We start from the raw sequence: 24,379 nt of genomic DNA, 5'->3' as shown, positions 1-24,379 counted from the left end.
TATACATACTGTAGCTCACTTCCAGCCATTTGGTAAGTGGTACATGTTCTTACTCTCAAAAATATCTCATATTGCGTGTGTTGACTCTTGTGCTTACACTTTTGATGGTTACCTTGGAAGCGTATGGGGCACAGTTTTAAACAATTTCCCCTCTCCAAAAAACCCTTTAGGAATAGCACACAAGGGAAAATACCAGGTTTTCTAAAGCATTCACTGAAATACCTGTTTCCAGCATAATAATGACCAATAAATGAACTTCTAGCTACAAAGAAAATCAAGTTTTACAAAGTAACATAGCCCCTTATCAGCCCATGGGCAACCCTAGAAATGAAAAAATGAGAGTGTTTACGTGGTCCAAGACACAGAAGATAGAGGTTTTTTGGATCTAACTTAAAAATATAAACCCTATGCCATCAAAATACAACTTCTCTTTCTAGGCTGATGAGAAGTGTACCTACTTCTAGCGTGTCAGTAAGCAGATGGAAATGAAAGCCTGTATTGTGGCAGTCCTATCACATCATCAGCTTTCCCAATAAAACAAAAGGTAGAGTAGCAGAGCACTGAAAACAGCTTCACAGTTAACTGCAAATTAATTGATTTCAACTGGATCATCAGAGTTGGGCTGCTCTATTGAGTTGATCTCTGGTCCCTGCCCTGCCTAAATGGTGCCAGCCAATTACTGAGCTTTCTGCAGCCTGATGTGCCTCGTCTGGTTGCATTGAGAGATGTGTGTAAATACGTATACATTAACCAGAGGTGGATTTTTGTACTTTCTAATGAGAAATTTCACATGGAGATTTACTTTTTTTTTTTTTTAAATATACCCACAAGCTCATTTGAACGGTATCAGCAGTGTAAGTTAGAGCTGCCTTGAAGTTATACAAAAGCTTTAATCTTCCTAAGAGCATGCATTCCTCTACACAGTCTCAAAAGTATAATCTTTGGAGGTACATTATTGTAAGCCTACTTACCATTCAAAACATATTTGCTCTTTCTTGTGTAGTATTCCTTGTTTATTAGGATTTTTAAAATCAAGACTTTCTTTTACAACACAAACCCTGTAGCAATTTAGATGAGCACTCTGATTAAAAAAAGATGAGCTTCCTAATTAATAGTCTTTTACTGATTCCTCCAATAGCTTAATTAAAATAAACCAGCAGCAGAATTTTAACATGAATATTTCTAATAAGATTTTTTTTTAAATCAGCTCATTTTACTTCTAATATTTCTAGTAGAAAGGGGCTTATTACTCAATAGGCGTTTTCATAGTGCTGAATCCCTCACTTGTCCTGCTTAGGGTAATTACAGACATCCGTACAAGTTTAGCACAAAGATTGTGAAGTCCTAAAGGGGATACATTAAGTTGTTTACATAAATGAAATGTAAGCCTGCTTTACCTTTGGGAAAGTGTTAGTGCCTATTTGTGCAAAAAAAAATATTTATGGAAAGCAGCAACAAATTAATTCAAGTAAACAGCAAATACAGTTAATACTCATTTTCTATTATAGGCCTTTGGATTAGCTATTTTAACTGCTTCCATTTTATATGTAAATCAAGTGTTATTTTCTGGTTGATTTAGCATTTAGTGTTTTTAATGTAAGTAACTCTTACTAAATTAAGATTAAAATAAGATTAAAACCACAAATAAAAGTTCTATTGCTTTCTTTTGCCTTGAATCCACTGGTTCACGATTTTACAGAGGCTGCTCTAAGAGCTGGATGCTGTCATCAGCATGACCTGCTAGGTTTCAAAGACGAACTGTTTCAAATTATAGGAGACACATTAGAGGTGTGCTATGGATTAGAGATGCAACTGTTAGAGGTTTTAATGCAGCTCCTCTAAAGAGTGTTGTCTGTGTGTCAAGAGGAAAATGGTCATTCATAAACATTACTCTCGTCCTTTGGGAACATAAACACGGTGTATGTACCAAATAAGCCTCTGATCCTGCACTAAACATAAAAATGAAAGTACCCATCCACTTAACTCCATTAGAGCTGCTGATGCTACTAAGGTATGCTTTGTTAAAGACTTGTGTAAGGGCTGGGATGACGGGGGTCTTTGTTTCTGCCTACATGCAGTCCCTAAAAAGGCTGCACCTCTTCTGTCATTTCTGGAGCATTGATAGTTTGCACATCTCTCCTTGCTCAACACGTGGCGTTTCTACCCTTGTTGATGAGCACTGCTATAGAAGTTAGCTAGAGATAAATCACAAAACAATCACAGCTACTGAGGTTAGTGTCCCAGGATGCTGTGGCTGCAAGTGGCTGCAAAAGAAAGCTTCACTCAGTCCAACAAACAAAACCAAGTGCTGAGCCAGCAAGTACTTCTGCTGACTTTGGCAGGTCCACTTCCATGTTTAAATATGGGCATGAGTACAAAATGGGGACTTCTGCATAGTCTCTTGCATGAGGCTCTGAGTCAAACTGTATAGCCTCAGGACAAATGTAGAGATTTTCCCTAGATGACAGGCAAAGTAAGACCGTCTTACTCATTTTAATGCTAACCAGCCATTTCCTTCTGTGATCACAGGTCCCTAAGCACCTCAGCCTGATTCCTCCTCAGCTGTAGCTTGTTTAATTTATTGGGCTATTCTGAGAGTTTCTCTCAAAATCCCCGCCCTTCTCCACTCAAGGTAAGTTGTGGTAACATGGTTTCTCAGGAACAAGTGACTGTGCCCCTACTGTCTCAGAAGTTCCCCTCTGTAGAGCATCTGTAGCAACTTTTATAGAAGGCATCTATTTATCCCTTCAAAAGAAAAATCTCACTGAATGGCTGAGCAACAAGGGGAAAAAAGCAACCAGGTAGAGATTTACTATGCTGATGGCATTTTCTCTTCCTTTCTTTATGTGTCACAACTAGAAGTGGGAAGGATCAAGAGGAGTCAAAAAGGAGCCTTATGGCCATCAGTACTGCTTTGCTCCTGACTCACATAGCTAAAACTACCATGAAATGTCACTTGTAAAGCAGATAGATAGAAATATTTCTGTCATTTACCTTAATGGGAAGGTCATTGTTACCTCTCTGTTTCTCTGTGGGAGCTGGCAGTAACTAGTAGTTGTGAGGAACTTTCCTAATCCATGCACCTCCTTGTTGTCTTATAGAACAGAAAAATGGGAGTGGGACAAGCCACGGAGAACCTGCTATCAAGCATGCAGTGCCCAAATCGCCACAAAGCAGTGTCCAGAAGATCTGTTCAAAAGGTGAACAAATGCATTCAAGTTGATATGGACTTGGAAGAGGAGAACCCCAGTGCAGACCTGAGCCTTTCTCCAACAACTGGCCTTTCCAGGAAGCCGCAGCAACCTCCAGGGAACACGTCACCTTCCCAGCAAGGTGTTTCCTCATCCTCCCAAGGACAGTCTGCTATGCCGGCTCTGCTACCACTGATGCCAGCCCCTCCACCCCTACCCCCTGGGTGTAAAATGCCTCCTCCACCCCTTCCCATGCCTGGCATAAACACCCCGTCGCTCCCACCTCCCCAGCCAGGCAGTAATCCCAAATGCAGTCATCTTATTTGTGGATATGGAGGGCAGCCTCGTCCTAAGAAGACACCGACCTTGAGGATGAAGGTGTTTCACTGGCAGAAGCTCCCCTCTGACGTGGTGAGACGTACGTGCTTGTTTGTAACACTGGGCTGATCGGTTCATTTATTTCATGTCCAAACAAAAATGTTTACGTTGAGATTACACAGGTGGTCCCATTGCTCAGTCTTAGTCCTACAAAAAATTAGCAATCGCAAATAAATATGGAAAGCCAGGCCTCTGCCAATAAATGGAGGAAATAGTAGTTTGGGAAAAGCACTGAACATAGACTCTGTGGCTGCTAAAATTATCTTCTCTTAACCTCTCACTTTCTATTTGTTACTTGTTGAAGTGATGTGAGTCTGCACTAATTAAGGTTTGCAAAACGCTCTGAGTGTGTTGAGTGGAAAGATCTGTTAAACAGCCATGCTCTGTGGTTTTTCCTAATGAGCTCCTGGCACATCACCCCTGAGTGTCTTCTCAGCTGAAACTTTTACTTTTTTTTTAATCTTGCATAGCCAGAAGATGCATTAGCCAAGATCTGAGGCTGAAAACTCTTGTCAATAAGGCTGGGGAACACGTACCCTCAGGGTAGGTTGTAGCCTCTGACTTAATTTCATACTGACCACGGCCATGTGGTTTGTGTGGGTTTTTTCCTTCATACAAAGTAACACTAACATCTGTGATTACTAACATGTGGTCTGCCAAAGGAATTTGCAAGTCCTGATCAACCTTCAGCAAGGAGACCATCAACATGTTTCCATTTTTGCCTCAGCTTTGAATACTCGGTTCATACAACACAGATCTCATACTTGTTGGCTGTTGTGCTTATCACCAAGAAAGGGGGACATCAGGGGATAAGAACTTGCATCTATGATAACATACACAAACATGCACGTAAAAAAACAGCTTGAGCCACAGTCTGCTTTCTTGGGCAGAGCTACAAATTCAGATTCACCCCCAACGTCTTCAGTGCCATCAATCTCCTAAAAAAAAAAAAAAAAGGAGGTGAGATCCTTTGTTAAAGATTCCAGCGTTGTAGACAAGTTCATGTTTTGATGTGCCTTGTATTATTCAGACGGCTCCTGATGATTCTGGTAATAACGCTGGGTGTGGGAGTTCTCATCTCTTGCAAAGTCAAACCTTTACGTAATTGGATGCAACATTCCCTGTTTGGGTACCACAATTTTGTGATGTGTAGCCGGTCAGCAGTAGCAAGAAGAATCTGGAGCAGCCCACTAAGTTCATCTGCTGCCTTCAGTTCAGTGAATTGAATGTGGCAGTAGTTTTCCAGGTTTAATTAGCCTTCAAATCTTTGGGATGCTGTCTGTGGGAGAGCAGCCACTCTTAAATAATTAACATTTGTCCAGGACTAATGAGCGTTGTATTTCATCCATCCTCTAAAGTGTTTCCCCTTCCACAAATCACACTGCCTTGAAAGTACTCCTCTGCCTCTGTGGTCCATCTTGAAGTGTTATTCTCTTCCAGAAAGCCGCTCCATGTGGGCTGTGATGCCAAGCAGCAGCAAGGAGCTTGTAGAGCCTGACTATACAAGCTTGGAGCTTCTTTTCTCTGTCCCACCAACAGCACCTAAGGAGAAAACAGGGCCAAAAATGAAGAAAACAAAAGAGGTACTTGGACTGCTTGCTTGTTGTAGAGCCTGGCAAAATTCTTGGAAGTTAAAAGCTTATTCACTCCTTATTGTTGTCAATCATTTATAATAAGAAAGTTTGAAATATTTTTATACTCAGTGCCTAAGATTATCTAAAAAAAGCACAGGAAAGGTTTAGAATGAAATATGTTGAAGTAACTGTGCTGAGGGACAGGTCTTCATCTGAGAGAGCAAGGACATGGGAATTTCAGTATTAATTCTTATGAAGTGGAATATTCTAGACAAATCAATTCCCTTTCTATGCCTGTGCCTCTTTCTCTTCCTAAAATAGATCTAATGACCCGTACTGTTGTGAATTGCTCTGAGTTTGATCAATGAAGATTGTTGATAATGTTATTACCAGGGAAGGATGAATCTCACTCAACAAGCAAACAAAAGCTCTTAAAATCAAAGTAAATGTATTTCTAGCTGACTGCTTTTTTTCTTTTCACAGATCACATTCATAGGTCCAAGGAAAAGCTTCCTTTTAAGTATATTTCTGAAGCAATTTAAGTGGTAAGATTTTGAGAGTACCATCTGAATTACTTATGTGATGTGTCTATGTGTTTATTCAGGCTTAGATTAAATAAATTTAGCAGAAATACTTCACAACCACTATCTGTCTCTAGCAAGGAGTCAACTATTTTTTTCCTTTTTTTTTTTTTTAAACTAATTAGATGTGGCATTCTCTTTCCAGATGACTAATATCATATCTCAAATTGCTATTAAACCTAAAATGGACCACTAATTCCTAAGTAGACAATATTCACAAATAACAGCAAAATCATGTGGAAATGTATTTTTCTTTGTATTATTGACATAAATATCAACTGCTGGCAGCAACCACTAGTGAAAATTCCTGATTGGAAGTTTCAAGTTACCTAATTGATTTTAAAGAGATGTTCCCAGGTGTTCAAATCCAAAATTGTATATAGTTCTTATTCGCAATATTTTCTATAAATAGGAAACAATTTCTACAACTAAAGAACTGGAAATTTACCAAGTGACAGTTCTCACTGGAGGGGGGGAAAAACAAAAGGAAAAGAAAGGAATCTGTACTAGTTTTTTGGCAAAACATCTTGACTTTTTGATTCCTTGAAACTACTGCAGGATGAAGACGGATTTTCTGCTCTCTCCCTGCCCTTTGTGAAATGGCCCACATTACAAGGCCTTCAAAAAGAATCTCAGCCTACAAGTTCCTTTGCGTTAAGAATAAATCAGAATCAGTCAGAGGGATATCTTTTTTAATTTTATTCTTTTTCCATTGCAAACTGTGTCTCGGTGGGGAAGAATTGTGCATAGCCTAATCCAGTTGCTATTTCCTCTCTCTGCATGATTCCCTGGGCAGCAGTTAAGCTCTCCTGAGAGCAGCTAGTGACCGTGGGATCAAAGAGTTGAGTCCCGCTTGCACTGGTGAGGGATGGGGCTGCTCTGCAGCTGGGTGCTGCCTCAATTAGCGCTGCTGGCTGCAGGGAGCCGAGCTCTCCAGGGCCCAAACCAGAACCGTCTGGACTCATTTCAAAGACGTGTTGTCTGCCAAAGTTTCAGGCAAAGATGTGGGGTAAAATCTCCTGGGATCTTTATAAATACTTCTCGGCAGGAGGAGAGCCACTGGTTTTAGCCTTGGCTTTGCTGCGAGCAGTGGAGAAATTCAAAGTAAATCTCTTCTCAGTGACACTTGGACACCCACAGTAAAAGGAGAGCCTTCAGGGTTTGTTGTGTAAAGATGAACAAAGCCCAGAAAGCACATCTAAATTATGAAGAATATTGCTTTAGGCTTAAAAAAATCCTTTGCTTTTTCATATCCTCACTGTACTTCTGAGAACTAAGATCCAAAATGTAATGGGAAGCAAGTATAGGAAGAATTACTTCATTTACTCCTACAGTGCTAGCTGAGAGATTGGGGCCTCTTCTGTTTGTCGTGTTGCTCCTCCCTATGCCGTTGCTCCACAGCACCCTTCTCTTCCCTGCAGCTCCAATGAAGAGATTGCTGACATGATTCAGAAAGGGGATAAATCCAAGTTGGATGCTGAGATACTGAAGCAGCTATTTAAACTGCTGCCTGAAGACCATGAGGTATCTACTAACTGTGTTATTCTGATGGGGTTCAGTGTGTTTTGTGCTCAGCTTGAAAGACCTGCACTGCTAAAGCAGGAAACTATGACCAGATCCCACGTTCTCCTCCACCATCTCAGCCAATGACCTGGCAAGGTAGAGCGGTGGGAAGTCCACTCCAATAACAGTCTGGCCTCTTCACACAAAGGTTTGGCAGCAGCATGCTGGGAGACTCAATGCCGGTGTAGACCAACTGCTGTTCCCGTTATGTTAATTAGATGGATGAGGTACATTACCATTTATGGACTTAAGTGAGTAAAAAGCCTTTCTTTGATGAGGAGAGCATCAGAGCAGGTTTTGATGAGGAGAAAGGACCCATTTTTTTAAAGGGCTTGCTAGACTTGGATGCATTGTAGCTTGCTAAAGTCCTGCCTGTGGATCAGGGATTCATCATACAAGATGCTGAACAAATGCAGGTGACCTCCCAGTCAAAACAAGGCTTAAGCGTTTGCCCTTGCAAACCAGTTCACATACAGAGTCCCATTGCCTGTGCACACAGCAAGTTCAGAAAAACCAGTGAAGTGATTGGAAACCAGAAATATTTGTGTGGGTGTTTTACTGTTATATTCCCCATTAGATAAAAGACCTCAAATCTTGCAAAGAAGAAAAATCAAAACTAGCAAATGCAGATCAGTTTTATCTCCGTCTCTTGGAAGTTCCTAGGTAAGCAAAATTTTCCTTGTCTTCAACCCATGAATGTGGTTCTTATAATATTTCTCCATAAGAATTAAGGCCTCTTTCCTGTGCTAAAGGGATGTTCCTGACATTCAGCCTTCAGGATAAATCATTTGACTGCTATTTGTAGAGCCATTTTGAGAAACTTTTCCTTTCTGAAGGCCAAATAGGCTTTCAGACACCTTTATCAAACTATGGTGAAATTAACTTTGGTATGAAGGAGTGAGTGAGAAAACTCTTGACTGTTGTAACAGCTACTATCTGTATAGCATGAAGCTGCAGACCGAATCCTGCTGATTTGCTCCACCCCTGGTTTAGAGGTTCCAGCCTAACAAAGAGAGCCCACAAACCCATGAGTGAATCACGCCGCTGCCAGGGCTTTCACCACCTCCCTGATTTTTACCAAGTCAGATGAGGTGTGCACAGAGAAATCTTTATGCTGTTCATAAGAACATGGTGATATGGCGTAATTCATAGGAATAGCCCCTCCATAAATCTGATCAGTTGCCATGCCACAGCCGGAGACACTATTTTGAAAATGTCGTGGTGAAAATTTGGCTTTTCATTTTCTCAAACTTACAGCTAGCTTTAAAAGTACTTTAGAAAATGTTTTCATGGCTCTTCCACAACATTAATCCATGGTGACAAAGGACATCACTGCAAAAGTATTTCAAATTTCTGTTTGGGAAGTTAAAAGGAAGAACAAAAATCCTGGCAAGTGCTGCCCAGGAATTGTCAAAAATTATGGCCTCATTATGCAAGGAAGTCACTGCCAGATGTCAGTGCAACATTGCTTTCTGAAAGAGATGATAATTGTTTCTAGGACATCTTTGGAAATATCTCTTTGATTTATTTATAATCCAGTTCTCGTGTCAGAGCATTAAAGAGAACAGAACAATGCTGGTATTGCACTTTGCCTAAAATGGGTGATGCACTTACTGAGCGCAAGTCAATTAATCATGCCTGTGGGTTTTGTTTTTATGGTGTTCATTGGGGTTTTTTTCCACTGATCTCTTTTAGCTACCAGTTGCGGATTGAATGCATGCTGATTTGCGAGGAAACAAAATTTCTGCTGGATTGTTTGTGGCCAAAAGCAGAAGCCATCAGGACAGCCTGTGAAAGTAAGTACATCAGTGCTGTGTCTATGCCCAGGCTCACTCATAGGAAGATCCTCTTCTACTTGAATGGCATCAGTGGCAGCATATGCTAGATTCTATTTTGCTAATCAAAATTAACCTCTTCATCACTGAATATGTAGCGAACATCAAAATGACTCTGCAGATTCCTGCTTCTAGAATTCATTCTGCGGAATTGCAAATGGTGCTGCCCTGCTCTGAAGTGGAGCTTCCATCGACATGGATAACACCAACCTCTCTTCTATCAGTGGTTCTCTAGAGAAGAAGGAAATTTCCTTTATGTCAGTGCCAGATTCTGTTTGAATATAGGTTAAATTTTTTGTGTGCAGCAGAGATTTTTGTCCATAACAATGAATCGGTTCCAGTTTTTCCTCTAGTGCACACTGGTTGCAGTCCAGTCTAGCTCTGAGGTGGAGCAGGCCACAGTGACATACCAGAATCTGGTTTGGCTTCCAAAACAGATGTCCCAGATTATGTTCACTGGTGTTTCAGGAACCCCATCCACACAAAATTAGCCTTGGTTTTAGTTTTAAGTTCGCTTTTTCTTGGATTTAAGTTGCTCTTGGATTCTAGCTTCAGTTCAATAGTTTTAGAGGCGTTGACCTCCCGTTGAACAGTTAAACTGCGAAACTTCTATTTATGGTTGCACATAAAACTTGGCGATACCTGGCCATCTGATGTCAGTGCTATAGTTACTATTTACTGTGTTGAAATCAACAGCTCTCTGGAGTCTCACCCTGTCATCACCGTCCCCCCCTCCATCCCATTGCGTGGATCAGGGTTTCTGCTCTAGTTCTGCCAAAAAAATTTATTCTTATTCTAGATTCTCTTGCAAAAATGCACAGCTTCTGGTTGTCACTCTCACTAACGATGATACCAAGGCAAAAAGCCCTTTGCTTTTCTTAACCTAGAATAACATGTGCTGGAAATGGGGGTTATCAACTTTCACAAGTTTATACACTTTCTCATATGCAGTTCTCCCTCATAAGTGGATGCAGGGATGACACATCTATACTCCAAACTTGATGGAAAAACTAATTTTTCATCTATTTGTAGAAAAGAGACCTCAATAGAAACTTATTCATTCCACTTCCATTTAGCTGATTTATTTCTGTACTGGTATACTTCCAAATCCGTAACAATGGCTTGACATAATCTTGGATGAGAATTTTGTTACCCCCACTGTCAAACCTAAGGAAATTCCTATTTCACATCATTTAATGTAATTTATTGAAAATGTGTCTCTCTCTATTTTCCAGCACTTCTTACCAGTCATCGACTGCCAGTTTTCTGCCAATTGATCCTTAAAGTTGGAAACTTTCTGAACTATGTAAGTAAACCAATTTCTTTAATTGCTGTATTTCTAAAGATAACAGAAAATACAAATGCAAGACCTGGAAACTGAAGGAAGGAACTTTTTTCTGTATCTTCTAGGGGCATCACACTGGAGATGCTGGAGGTTTTAAAATTAGCACCTTGCTCAGACTAACAGAAACAAAAGCAAACCAAAGGCACATTACTCTGCTTCACCATATTTTGGAGGTACAACAATACCGTGAAATTATTCCTGTATGCATTATCCTCAAATATTCATTCTTCAGGAACTAAGGGGCTTTAACCTCAGTAGGACCCCACTGTAGGTATACGGAGGATGAGCGTCTGCGCCTGAAATATGATGAAAACTTTTCCACCACTCTCTGCACCGACAGGATCAAAGCCCTGTGCAGTAATGTTTAGAGAGTTAACACTAGGTTTCCTTTCTCAAGTTTGCTTAACGTGTCTGCTTGCCGTTTTCTTTCTCTTCTTCTCCAACCGCTCTCTCGTGTTGACATGTCTCCCAAACACATCTGTCAAATGAAATTAATTTTAGCGGTATGAAGACAAATTCTCAGGTCAGCTTGTGCATTGTGGCAGCACGTGGGATGTAAGCCTGGGCAGTTAAAAGAGCCTTTTGCTTTCTTTTTAACTCCCTATGGGTGTCAACATGAGAAAAAGAATGAAAGAGGCTAAATTTACCCCTATGCTTATAAGAATGAAAACTGAAGTGTGAATTTTTCAGTCCCGATTTTGTCCAGCTGAAAAACTTTCATACTCTTTGACTGACTGCAAGGTAAACATTTTTTCACTTCAATTTTAGGAGGTTGAAAAAAACCACACAGATCTGCTGCAGCTTCCCAGGGATCTTGACTTTGTTTCCAAGGCAGCAGGGTAGGACTTTATTGTTTGTTTTTGTCATGTATGAATTGCCAACCTCTTTAAAGCCAACAAGGAGCTGAGTCATTTTATGGTGTTGTAGTAAGGTCACAGGACTTCTCTGCTAACACCAAACGGTGTTGAGATTTTTAAATCAACTTGGTTAAGACTTTTTATGTGGAGTGTGATTTTTTTTTTTTTTTTTTTTTTTCCTTCGGATGTTTCAGTACTACCTTAGAAGCAAAACTGTGCAAATAGTGAACTCCCTTGTTTTCAAGGACTGGATTCTTCTTCCGCATATTGCAATAGAAACATATCTTCCCTGAAATTTCTCTGTCATATTCATGTGCAAGCCCATCAGGAGGTACATACACACAGCTGGTGTAAGGAGGGAATGGCTGGGGTGATTTACTAGCAACTGGGGGACCTTAGGGGGCCCTGAGTTGAGTATCAACACAACTTTCTGCTATACGTGGGTAGAAAGAAAAAAACTTTCTGCCCTCTTTCCCCCATGTGCCTGAAAGCCTCATGACTCCAACCCCAGCTCTTTCTGTTTAGCTCAGAAGAATCACATGGAGATACGTTAAATTGCATTAACCGGAATCCAGATTTATAGCACCAGGATTAACATTTTTTGATCCTGTTATGAATTCATAGGAACCTTGCAGTGTTTGATATTACCTTGTAACTAGAAGCAGGGGTAAATTTTAAATCTGGAGATGGACTGACATTTGTTAAATAGCTGCTAAATAACTTTTTTAAAGTATTTTTATTCAGTAGTGCAACAGAAAATATTATGGCTTTGGGGAGTTACCTGTGCAGAATTTAAGATGGATGCTGTTTTGAAACATGAATTTCTTTTTGAGTTGTGTCATAATAGAAATACTTTTGTTACCTGAAACTAATTTTGCTGGTCAACGATGTAAGTGTGCTCTTTTTTATAAAGTCATTGCCCTCCAGTTTAGTCAAACTTTCAAACTTAAAAAATCGGTTTCCTAATCAACCTGTGGCTATCAACCTGTTTATAATGCAAATCCTGCAAGGGACTCTTCCGATGCTGCTCACATCTGGATGCACCATGAACACCACATCAGGCTTTGCTGATTCAGTAGTTTTTGTCTGGCACAAAGAATCACAGAAAATGTCGGTTCGGTAGTGTAACGTGTTTGGGTCTCCACGTGAGCTAAATGAACTCTGAGAAGAGATATAATTTTGGACTATAAATAGATTAGGGAGAAAAGGCAAGGAGGGAAAAGAACCAGCTAAGTAAGGACAGTATTGGCACAAGGCAGATGAGCGTGTGTTGCCTTTGAATAAAAATAGGCTGGAAATTTTGGAGGAGTTTTTTGAATAGTAGAACAGTGAGGCTCTTCCACAGTCTCTCCAGGGAGGTAGTGAGGGCAAAAGCACAGATTCTTTCTTAGATGAGGGTTTGAGCACATAGAAAAGGATTTATATAAAGGAGAACTACCTGCAAAAGCAGGGTCCGGGTTGGACAATTTCATTCATTTGCAGAGATGTTACTGTTTATAATAATATTTTAACTTAATGAAAACAAGACTCACCCCTTCAGTGTACTGCCCCTTTTATGGACCTTTCAGAATCCACTTTGATGTCATCCAGGCTGAGGCAGGTGCCAATTTGAAGAAACTGTTGGAAATAGAGAAGCGTTTATTTTTGTCAACAGAAGATTTAAAAATACAGCATGCAAAATCTGTTCAAGTAGGTAATGCGGGTGTGACACACTTCCCATCCTTCTTCCTAAACCCTTTAAATCTCTTCTCAAAGGCACTGTAATTCAGGTTGCAAATGGACATAGAGCTCTATGGGAAATGGGTCATAACTGCACTCTTTCTGTGCCCTGGTGGAGGGAGCATCCCAGATTTTCCTCCACTTCTGTAACGTGATAAGGAAACAGCTGAGGACCAGCCAGGTGTGTGGGGGCAAAAGAAAGCAAGGACCTAAAAATGCAATGTAGGACGCAACTATAAATGTACAATTCAGTACAGAAACATGTTTTGTCTCACTGTTGTTTGGGGAAGAAAAAGTGAACAGAGTTGCAGTATGCTTTTTTTTTTTTGCACATATTTCCAAACATCCTAGCTTTTCATGTTCTCAAAACAAAGTCATTTAGCTAAAGCTAAAAGGTGGAAATCCTGGTGCTATATCTTCCTTGATCAGTCATCCCAGGTTGTGCCAAATTTCCATGTGATCGTATGATGAAAGTGGCAATATACAATGAGCTGCTTTGGGCCAAATGAAACCAGGGGAAATGCAGATGGTTCAATTAAGAAGAAAACATCACACATTGTGAACCAATCTCAATTGTCAGTTTTTTAAAAACTGACTGCTCTCTTGTTAACTGGCTTGAGTCTTCTGGGCAGCTCAGAATATGCTACTTCTTAACATGCATAAATTGTGTTGCAAACTGTGTCTCAGGGTAGTCTCGATGCTTCAAAGGACCTTCAGAAGGAGTTTGCCACCATTGAAAAGAAGAAGGAAGAACTTGCTGATTATCTTTGTGAAGATCGAAAAAAACTGTCTTTGGAAGATGTATTTAGCACAATGAAAACCTTCAGAGAGCTCTTCCTCAAGGCCTTACAGGTGGTTTGCATTTGTGACTGTTTAGAAATAGATTGAGACATTTTTAAATTTTTTTTTAAGCAAGCAAGATTTTCTTTTTACTTCTATGCCAAGCTGAGCTATCTAAAACCTGGCTGCAGAAGTAAATGAAAGTAACTGACTGTTTGCCTCCCATCTGCAGCAAGAAATGAGCAAATATAAAATGTGATTTTTTTTTTTTTTTTTTTTTTGCTATGGAGATCTAAGAAGCCTCCAAGTTGTTCCCACTGTAAAATTATTAATCAGGCCTCAGTGTAATAGCAGCTTAGTGGCGTGGGAAGGAATGAGCAACCTGACATGCGTTATAGGCTTTGCCAATAGGCAAAAGGTAAATTTTCCGACAGGCAAAGCCTAATTGGAAGGGATGTTTACATATAGGTATTTCATTGTACCAGTTCATTCAAAACAGTAAGTTTTGTGTCCCCTAAAAAACTACTTAACTCCCGCGAAATTATATTTGGCGCTTTTTTAGTTTATAAGACTTTACTCCTTGCAGTAAGGAGTAAGAAAATAGCAGCTTCACCACAAAAGCTGTGTAGAGCACCTTCCAATTAGTAAGCTTCCAGTGAACATCCATTTTGCATCCCCCACTGCACACTTCACGCCTGAACTAATGTAACTTCCTCTAGGGTTTTCCTAATGCCAGGTGACAGTGGCTTCACATTTATATATTTTAACAGCAACAACCACCTGCTCCTGTGTTGACTCCAGCAGAGCCCCAGACTGGATTTACTATCTGTAGAGGGAATCATCCACGTTTCAAGAAGTGCAAAAATACAGACAACTATGCTGGGCAACGTCACGGCAAGAGAGGGTGAAGGATTGCTTTAGGCCAGATCCTAGATCAAAACAAAGGAGCTTCTGAGGAAATGTTGGAAGATGAAAGATGAAAAAAATATCCTGTAATGTTCCTAGTACCTGCTCCTCCTGTGAGGCATTTGACTTCAATTTTGCAAGCAATACAGCTACCCAGGCTCCAAAACAATCCGATAGCACCACAGACTGTCTGGAAAATAAACCCCACAAACCACAGATGATACTTTGGCAATACACTTGACCCTTAGAGTTCCTAAAATGCTAGGCAGGAAGGAAAGAACTAAGAGAGTCAAGAACATCATGGCTCAGCATCTGTGGAGCACTGCACTGGAAAATTGCTGTGAAGGGTAAATCCAGCAACTGCAGTTCTTTTAAGAAACAGTCCAAATAAAGGTTATGTAGTGTCCTAGAATAGCTGCAGAAGATTAAACTACTTTTTTTGGGTGCTGCTTGTTCACAGCCAGGCTGGAGCAACTAGAAAAAAAGCTTCTTTTTATCTACCCAACATGTAAACTCCCTTTCATCCTATTTTTGGTTCCATTTCTCAGCAGCACCTCACCCCAAAGGTAGCACAGCTGTTAGCCATGCCGTATGTGTCTCTCTTAACTCCACTGCAGACCTGGAGTGTAATCTCCTCTCCCTTCTTGCCTTGCTTTATCCCTATCGCTGTAGTAAAGATACCGTCTGTGCTTAAAACAGCAATGTGCTGAAAAGCTGAAGGTTTTAAAGCATCTTCTTGTTCTGTGATTTTGATTTTTACACCAGAATCAGCCATGTGCATCATCTCTTGCCAGTGCCATTTGACGTAAGCTTTAAGGCTAGGGTGTAACTTTTATTTTGAGATGAGTCTTCTGTGTAAAGTGGGTCTCTTAGCACTACCACAGTCGTTAGTGCTATCTTTCCATTCTCACATCAAATAAGCAGGGAAATAAGTTTGACAAATAGCGATCCTTCACAGCTTGTAAGCTTACTTAGAGAGATTTTGGTTTTGTTACTTCTTTGTTTGAACAAAATCCTTTTCCCTTCCCTGAGGTTTCTTTGTCGTCTCTTATCCTTCAGGTAACAAAAACTGAGCTACACAAATGAAATTACTATAATAAGAATCTGCCCTCTTCTTCTCCATGTATTTGAAGAGGTGGGGAAAAAAAAAAAAGCCTTTCAAAATGGTCTCCAAAACTGACACAGTGAAAAGGAGCTGCTTCGTCACCCAGGGCTGATGACTCTTTCACCAATCCTCAAAAAATAAAAGGAGCAGATGGCAGAAGGAAGGAGACGGGGAGAAAATAACTTCCCAGCTCAAAGATAAAAAACCAGAATTGGAGATATACTGAAAACTGAGTTGTAAAATTGCGGGGAAAAGAAACACTGTGTGATTAGAGGGGACTGAGAGAAACATTTGATTTCCCTCAGCACTTGCAGCTGTTCAAAGAGGGGAGCTCCCAAAAAGGAGGCTGTGTAATCTCAGGAAAAGGGAAAAAATGTTAAACAAAATCTGCTCTAGGAAGTACTCGGTCAATGACAGAGGTTTTACAGACAGCTCTGCGCAGGGATAGCTCCTCTGAGTGCTCCCCTAGGATAACTGAGCTGGAGCAGCTGCTCCTCAGTAGGGTGCATATGTGTTGGAACAGGATGTGCTTTAGACAGTGTGGGGATGAACAGTTGTCATGGAGCATCTTTTAATTCAAAGATCAAGCAAGTATCGAAAGTCCCACAAAGTGCAAATCCAAATTGACACACCTCTTCCATTTAATCTCATCCATACAGCTGCCTTCAGTAACCCAGGAGATGGAGAAGGGATTGTGAATGCTCATTCCTCTGCCTTGCAACCACTTTACCTTGTTGGGCTTTCTTGTTTTGAAGAAACTATGTTAACAGTCTGTTTGCATCAAATTGTTATGTTTCGGGTTTGTTTTTTTAATTTCTTCGAACAATTCATTTCAGGCTTGCTCAATCCATAAATTTATTCCTAATGTGTTTCGGTTTGCTTTCAGTACAGCGTGTGCTGCTCGAGCAGCAGAACAATGTATCCCTGAATTCGCCTCCTTTATTTCTTGTGGTGCGTTACATAGAGACGTTCTCCCAGGGCCCATAGATCTGCAAGTCTCTCAGCAGCCATAATATCTCAAAGACATTATGCTAAGGCACAGCAGGAATTTATCAGGCAAGCACGAAGGAGACATACAGTGATGACAGGCTTTTAGCCGCTCGCTAAGACTTCACCACCGGTACCTCATTCTTTCGGAAGCACCGTCCATCCAAGGCAAATATATCCTTTTCTATTTTTGTCAAGAGTACACCATTTTTCTCTCCTTTTGTAGGCATCCAGTGAAGGTCCCCATAACCTTCAGCCTATAATGCTCCTATATTTCAGAGACACTAACTCAATGTTCACAAGTTTTCTTTATTTGTCTGAAAATTTCTTTCGACCAAAGGATCCTAGGCTCTTACTTTCTTTAAAGGCTGTAAGAAACTTGTGTGTGTTTCCTGAGACTTCTTCAGCCCATCTAATGGAAATAGTGGCAGTTGATCCATAGCAATCAACCAAATCTATTGCTATAACGGGAAAATGTCTTTTCTGCTGCCAAACTCTCTGCAGAGGAGACCAGACATGTCTCATCAAGAATCCTATCTGCACCAAATCAACATCTTCCTGGACATTATTAAATTTTGTAATATGACACAGCAGCACCCTCCTCTTAACATCACAAATCTCTATGACCTCAGGCCCAATAACTACTGATCTACCTACAACATGCAGATGTTCTGCTACAGTTATCCCAGTTGTTCAGAACTACCTTCTCCTACGACTGTGCTACTTATCAACACAGAAATACTCCTCTATTGAGTAAAAGTCTTCCTTTGCTAGGAGTAATCATTCGATTTTTTTCTCTTCCTCCATTAATCACACCATCCCGCTACCAGCAGCTCTGTGGAAACCAGAGTCCTGCCTGTCTGTGTAAATCCCACCAGGACGCGTGCCATCCTGGCAGTTGCATGACTGTTACCAACAGACACCCAGCTTGGACTCTGCCACTGAACGCTAGTGCAGAAATACAGCTGGCAAATGTAGCGGGTGCCTGAAGAGAAACTGTGAGCTGCTGTTGAACACAGTTGAGTTCCTGAATTCTCTGGTAGGAACCCCTGAATACAAGCAATATAAAATCAAGGTTGCTATGGGATAAATCTCTAGAATGCTAATTAAGTTAACCTAGTGTTCTGTTTTGTGGACAAAGGGACTAATTAAGAAGAATGCATTTCAGTCTAGAGTTGAACCTTGCACTTAAAGCTAATGAAATAATTTCATGGTAACATCATCATATGGAGAAGATCAAAGGGACTGACCAGGAAGCTCTGTTCTGCTATTAACCCTCAAACCCCAGCAGCTGAGCCTTCTAAATGTGTACAGGGCATATTCAGAATAGCTATTCATTGCAAATTGAGAGTTTCTTAACCAGGTTTTCCTCCAGTAACTCTTATTTATGTTTTTATTTGTCATTCTGTCTGAATGCAGGAAAATCAAGAAAGGAAGGAGCAAGCTGCAAAGTCTGAGAAAAGGAAGAAACACCTTAAAGTAGAAGACGTGAAGAGGCTGAAAGGAGAGTATGGAAAGAGCAGTACATTTAACAAAAAGTAATTCTGGTGGTGTTCGCCAGCCTTTGTTAATTAGGAGGAAATTATCTGTTTAGCTGTGGCTGATCCAATACAACGACAGTGATTTAGCCACGGATGATGTAGTTGTCAAGCACATAGTATAGTAAGGCATCAATTTGCAAGTTCATGTGAATGATCAAAGAAATCATGATAGTGATGTTAGAAAAAATAGCACTCCCAATAAGCAAGTTCCTACTGTTTTGGTTAGAGGTGGGTGACATCCTGCTGTTGCTCTGAATAGTTGTTGGAAGACTTTTAGGGGTACAGAAAGTTGCACGTACTTCAAGCCCCGCTGTGTCACTGCGGTAGGCAGGTTATGTCGTGTGTTACTGTTACCACAGCATTTGCTTTTCTCTGATTAGAGGTCCGGTTCCTTAAAGCAGTTATGTGTGTGCTTAAAGGAGCATCTGTGCTTTGCTGATGAATGGCTGATTGACATAACTGCAGAAAAGCGTTCGCCGTGCTGGCCCTACCTAAGTGTGAAGCATTTCTAGTGCTAACATTGGCAGGTGTATATTTTAAAATTTAATTTTGGCAAACACCTGGCATCCACTTTTCTTGCAGATTTCTGCCAATAACATTTGGTTACGATTCTTCAGAGAACCACTGCAAAAATGGCATTAGTAAATATGAGTGGAGTTCGTGTAAATATTACACTGGACGCTCACCCCTTGGAGGACTGTTTTTCCTTGTATCTGGTGCCTAAATTAATGGCTTTCTTTTAGCTCCTCTTTCACAGTTACCCATCTTTAGAAATACATTTTAAAAATATATACAATTCATTGAAAAGTGACCAACCCAAATTTTTCAATATTGCCTTGATAAGCTGTACTGCAAACATGTTTTACGTAATTTGCAATCGTAACATGCTTAATGTAAAGCTGCTGATTAAAACAATAAACCTTTTTGCTGTAAATACAGAAAAGTAATTAGTGTACGGTAAAATAAAATTATGAAGTGACATTCAGCGGCTGTAAGGATTAAAGGTGTTTTCCAACCCTCTGAAAAGAAGGAGCACCAGAGCAGAAGAACCTTCTGCACTTCCAACATGCAGTTTAGATGGAACTGTCGTTATTTTTGGCCCTTTGTGAGAAGGTGGATTTAATTCTTGGGGTATAAACTTGAACTTGAGAGAGCATTTAGACTCTGAATTATTTTTTAGCACTTATTTTAGAAAACTGTGCATAGCACTGGCGACAATGAGAATCAGGCATTTTGTAAAATCTATTTTAATCTCCATCAGGACGTGGTGACATAAATTGTAGAGGATATCAGATCTGGCATGGCAGGATGTTGGGGCTCATCTTAACGTGCTTCAGTCTATGTAAAACCTATGTAAGGCAAGTTAAGTAATTAATTTCTGTATTTATTTTCTGAAGGAGGGAATGAAAAGGCAGTAAATCTGGTGAAACCCTGTTAGCATGTGCTTACAGGATCATCAAGGCCTGGTTCCACAAAGATTTAAGTAGGCCGTTAACTTTGTAGGTATCTCTCCCTTGAAGGCAGCGATACCCAACGCACGGGGTAATCCCGTGTGCCCCAACCCCTTGAATCTCTGACCTTAACTCCAGTCACATGCTCTGTCAGTGTTGCTCTCTGGTTTATCCAGTTGTCTGAGGATCATTTGTCTGCAGATGACAGATCTGCCCCGGAGAGCACACAGCAGCAAAGTCTCTTAGGGCAGGCAGTAATCTCGCTCTCCCGAGTTCAAACAGAAGAGGTGAGGGCAGAAGCACCCATCACGGATTTGTTATTAACTAATTACAAGGGAGGACTTGCAGCTACTGAAAATTGCTGAGAACCAAGCTGAGTCAGAAATTGTTACCAAAATTCAAATGTATGGCATGATTAAGAGAACAGAGCAATATCCTATTTGATTCCATGTATTAAAAACAGCTGTTCTGTGAATAAAATTTAAGATACGATTTCCTAAAAGAGTTTGGTGGCAGGCTGCTGCTGATTCCAGAGACTCAGATACCTAGGGTTTGGTTTTTTTAACTCTCTGAACATGTTTACGTATGTATTTACATTAAGATTTTTTTTCCCCATGCTTGATAATGGATTAAGCAACTATCGTGCTTTATTTTCTTCAGCTTCTCTTGCAGCAGCTTCTGTTACTAAGCATTTAAATTCTTCAGGAGAACTGTATCGGATACTTGCAAAGACCAAGACTGTATGTCATCTCAAGAGAAATATAATATAACATATATGTGTTATTTCAAGAGAAATAACATATAGAGGTTTCTTCAGCTAACCAAGTGGAAAAATGAGCTGCTTCTAACACAAATTTGGGGACACAGCTAATGACCAGAGTAAGCAACAGAACAAAACCACTTAAGAACAAAAAGTGAAAATGTGCTGTTAAATATCGGGTGCGAATTTATGTATGTCACGCTAATACTGTAACTGCAGAGAATGAAATGCTATTCAAGGATGAAGAGCAAGTAAATTTTGACAAACAGTACAGGAACATAACTACCATCCTTACATACAGAAACTAACTGCAAAAGCAGACCCCCAGTCTAATTTCTTATGTTGATATATTCAGGGTCAAACACAAGAGCTTTTCTCTGGCAAAATTCTTATTGTCTATACTTACACAGGACTTATTCATTTGGCTGTAAGTAACAAACTGACATATGATAAAATGTCATCAGCATAAATTGGTCTTGCAATAGTAAAAGCATCTAGTCTTCAAGAGCTGGGGAAATAACCAAATGTTCTGCTGCTAAAAGCTTACTGCTGACTGGGTTACTCTTTTATTGCTTGGATTTGCTTTTTTAAAGCATGTAATAATGGTTAAAAACTGTATTAAGGACAAGTACAACTTTCAATGCAGAGTTTACTTACAACTGCATTGTACTCTAGTACGTATTTGTAATTCAGGATGTATTTCACTTTGGTATATGTTCATTTTAGTAAACAGAGCTAAACAAATGTACCTGAATGTATGAGGATTATTAGTTGTGGTTTTAAATCACGTATTAGCAAATAAGATCCTGAGCAACTGCTTTTCCTGTGCTGATTGTGAATACTGTCCTGGTATTTTTATTTTATTTATTTTTAAAGGCAACTGAAAGGACAGACTCTCTGGCTCTTAATCCCCTAAAGGAGATGGTGAATAAGTAAGAAAAAGTTTCTTAATTGCATCTGGCAATATAAAACTGTTAAGCAGTTAAATTAATTCCACATGAATGCTAGGAAACTGCAAAGATTATTTTTTTTAAAAAAGCTTGACCCTGCGCCCTGGAGTTCAACGAGTTTGACACAGTTCTTTTACTGGGAGCCTGGCAGACTTCAGGCCATGCTCTCACAGGCATAAAGGAGCATAATCATATTGCAATGCTCCTTTCATCTCTTTTTAAAACATACATCCCCCTGTAGAATCTCCAACTCATGATATTGGCTGGAGACGTGATTCAAATTTAATTCAAGCTTATTTCATTTAAATTTGTTTTGAAATCTTTCCAAAGCCTTTATGCGATCTTATTTCAGTGCATATTATTTCCTCAAACAGCTAAAATAATGTAAAGAAGCCTCTGGTTTTGGTATTAGCTTGATTTTTTTGGGGAGCGCAGAGAAAGATGCTACATAATTCGGCTATTAGAGAGCTCACCCTAAGATGCCAGAGACTAAATAAAGTTCCTGTTCGCGTTTCTAGGCAGGAAAAACAGACCTGAAGCAGTGTCTGTCACATCACATCTGAGACCCTTAACGTTCCAGCCAGCCCGTGGTGACAATCCAAATATAATTTGGCAGGGCGTTTGCTCTAGTTTATATGCTCACTGTTCTTGAGGGAGGGACCTGATAGCAAAGCAGAATACCCCATGTGAGACCTCTCTCAGAGCTTCACACAAGCTGAACTGGGGGATAAATTGATGTGTGTCCCATACCCCTCCCCCCCCGACAGGTAAGTGATTACAGAATTCGGTGGCAGCCTAACATCTTTTTAAGTGTCGCTTAAGCATTCGACCTGGGCATCTAAAGGGGTGGATATGCACTTTTTGAGGGTTTGGGCCAAAGTCTTCAGAAAAGACCTATGGCACTGGGACTTACACAGTAAATTTGGTCTAACTCAAAGCAGTTAATGTTGAACCCCTTTTGCCTAATCTCTTCTTAAAAATGCCCAAGGACACAGGAATCCTGCAGCCTGGACAAACTGCTGCTGTGCTAAGATGGTGCTAAAATGCTGGTGTGCTAAAATGCTATCCTTAGGAGCAGCGTTGGAGCAAAGCTGGTCTCATTCACAGCTTCTGTTTAAAGGTTAATAAAGCTTTATATGCCTTCAAGTTTGTCCATACTTATCACATCAGGTGTTTAGTCTAATAAAAGATGCAAACACTTTTCATTTCATACTATCCGCCACAGAGAAAACACGTTACCACTCCGTTTTAATTTGCAGCAGCCTTTTACATATTTGGAGGCCGTTATCGTGTCACCTCTGGTCTTTTTGTTTCCCAGACTAAACAACCCCAGCCCTTTCCGTTTTTCATCCTGGTGCTTTAATAGTTTTTCCACCCTAGGGTTTTCCAAATCTGTGTCTCTCTTCTAGATTTTCTTCAACTGGATCTCATCTTCCTCACAGCGCAGTGCTGGATCTCCAGCTGGGCAGTTCAGCAAGGCTGAGGAGAGCAAAAGGACATCTTCCTCCACTTTACAGGTTGTTCTTCCATCTCAGCATGATGTTTGACTTCTTTTGCAACCACACAACATTTTGACTCCTATTCAGAGAAATATCCTGGTCTCTAGCACGATACTTGTCGCTTCCAGCTTCATGCCACCTGCACATTTCAACAAGTGCGTGCTTATTGCATGCTCCAAGTCTTTCATGGAAACTGAAAAAAAATCTGAACCACAAACAGAGCCTTTATGATTTGATGTCAAAACAAACCATTCTTTACTACTCTCCGAGTATAGTTTTTCACAGAATGGTCACAGAACGGTAGGGGCTGGAAGGGACCTTCGGAGATCATCTAGTCCAACTCCCCTGCCAAAGCAGGGTCACCCAGAGCAGGCTGGACCCACATACAGGCGGGCTTTGAGTATCTCCAGAGTAGGAGACTCCACAACCTCTCTAACCTATTCTTCATGTGCTTTTGCATCAATTTACTATTTTTATCGTGGCTGTGAACAAACAAGTGTTCGGTAAAAATGTAGTTCTGAAAAGAAGCAGTATAGTTTTGCTTAATTTATTCTGCAGTAAATCTAAAGTGCACTGCTTTAATCACGTGGACATATTTTGCTACTATTAGTTGCCCTAAAGGAAAAAGTACTGCTTTTTTTTTTTTTTTTTTATATGAGAAGGTAAAGGCATGAAAGTTTTTCTGTGAAATTGCAAAGGTCTAGTGTTGTCAGGTGAATTGGTTTTAATGGAAGACCTCTGAGGAACAGGGAGCTCCTCTGAGACGCTGACACTGCTTACTGAGCTAATGGCTCATTCCCTTCTTTTCCCTTCATTCCCTTCTTTTTGGTGTACTCAGCACTAGGTGACTCACAGGGGACAGGGACACTGCATATCTGCAGCCCTTACAAGTCTCATGGCACTCTGCATGACCTCACTGATTAATTTAATGTATTACTCAATTTAAAAGTCAAACATTTGCTTTTACCTGAGCAAAATCGACCTTGAAGATTTGATATTTTTTTTCCATCTCACACATCAAAATGGATTGAAATCCATTGACTTCGGCGGACTGGAGTTTGTTTTTAAATTGGTGTAAGAAGAAGAATAAATCACTTTATCGATTGCTTCATATTATTTCTATGCTGAGATACACGTTTTGAACTTTTATAAAGAGGAGTGTTCCCCTGGTGAACTAGGTTTTTTTACCTTTCTTTGCACACAAAAAACCAAACAAAAAAACGCAGAAATTCCCACCAAGCCAGTCACTTTGAAGACATAGGAAAGTTATTAATGTATAACTGGCCGAGAGCAGCTGAAAACACTGTCATCTCCTGTTTAAAAGGCTAGATTCTGTCCTTAAGCAGGGCAATTTTCC

General features: G+C 40.2%; 1 protein-coding gene across 5 annotated transcripts; it reads left to right on the top strand.

The window, feature by feature from the left end:
• Positions 1-600: 600 nt before the first annotated feature.
• On the top strand, positions 601-18,844 carry LOC141742189 (inverted formin-2-like). Of its 5 annotated transcripts, none has more exons than XM_074583840.1 (13): positions 601-2,801; positions 3,102-3,609; positions 5,010-5,152; positions 5,627-5,688; positions 7,146-7,248; positions 7,865-7,950; positions 8,983-9,083; positions 10,358-10,428; positions 10,533-10,640; positions 11,236-11,306; positions 12,893-13,013; positions 13,731-13,895; positions 18,241-18,844. In XM_074583840.1, the coding sequence occupies exons 1-13, from the start codon at positions 2,769-2,771 to the stop codon at positions 18,361-18,363; spliced, it is 1,695 nt and encodes a 564-aa protein (XP_074439941.1). In that variant the 5' UTR covers positions 601-2,768; the 3' UTR covers positions 18,364-18,844. The 5 variants fall into 5 exon arrangements, with proteins under 5 accessions (XP_074439941.1, XP_074439940.1, XP_074439942.1 ...); XM_074583839.1 differs by lacking the exon at positions 18,241-18,844 and adding an exon at positions 14,594-14,804; XM_074583841.1 differs by lacking the exon at positions 12,893-13,013 and having other exon boundaries at positions 18,241-18,370.
• Positions 18,845-24,379: the final 5,535 nt, after the last annotated feature.

Source organism: Larus michahellis, chromosome 4 (genome assembly GCF_964199755.1).
Source record: "Larus michahellis chromosome 4, bLarMic1.1, whole genome shotgun sequence".
Classification (NCBI taxonomy): Eukaryota; Metazoa; Chordata; class Aves; order Charadriiformes; family Laridae; genus Larus; species Larus michahellis.
This window is presented reverse-complemented; position numbering and strand designations above follow the sequence as displayed.

What these genes read in the sequence shown, in the direction of transcription:
- LOC141742189 (XM_074583839.1), top strand. Translation starts at nt 2,769, where the DNA reads ATGGCTGAGCAACAAGGGGAAAAAAGCAACCAG. An exon ending in CCCCTCTGACGTGGTGAGAC is followed by an intron (nt 3,610 to 5,009) that starts GTACGTGCTTGT and finishes ATTCTCTTCCAG; the next exon opens with AAAGCCGCTCCATGTGGGCT. An exon ending in AAATGAAGAAAACAAAAGAG is followed by an intron (nt 5,153 to 5,626) that starts GTACTTGGACTG and finishes TTCTTTTCACAG; the next exon opens with ATCACATTCATAGGTCCAAG.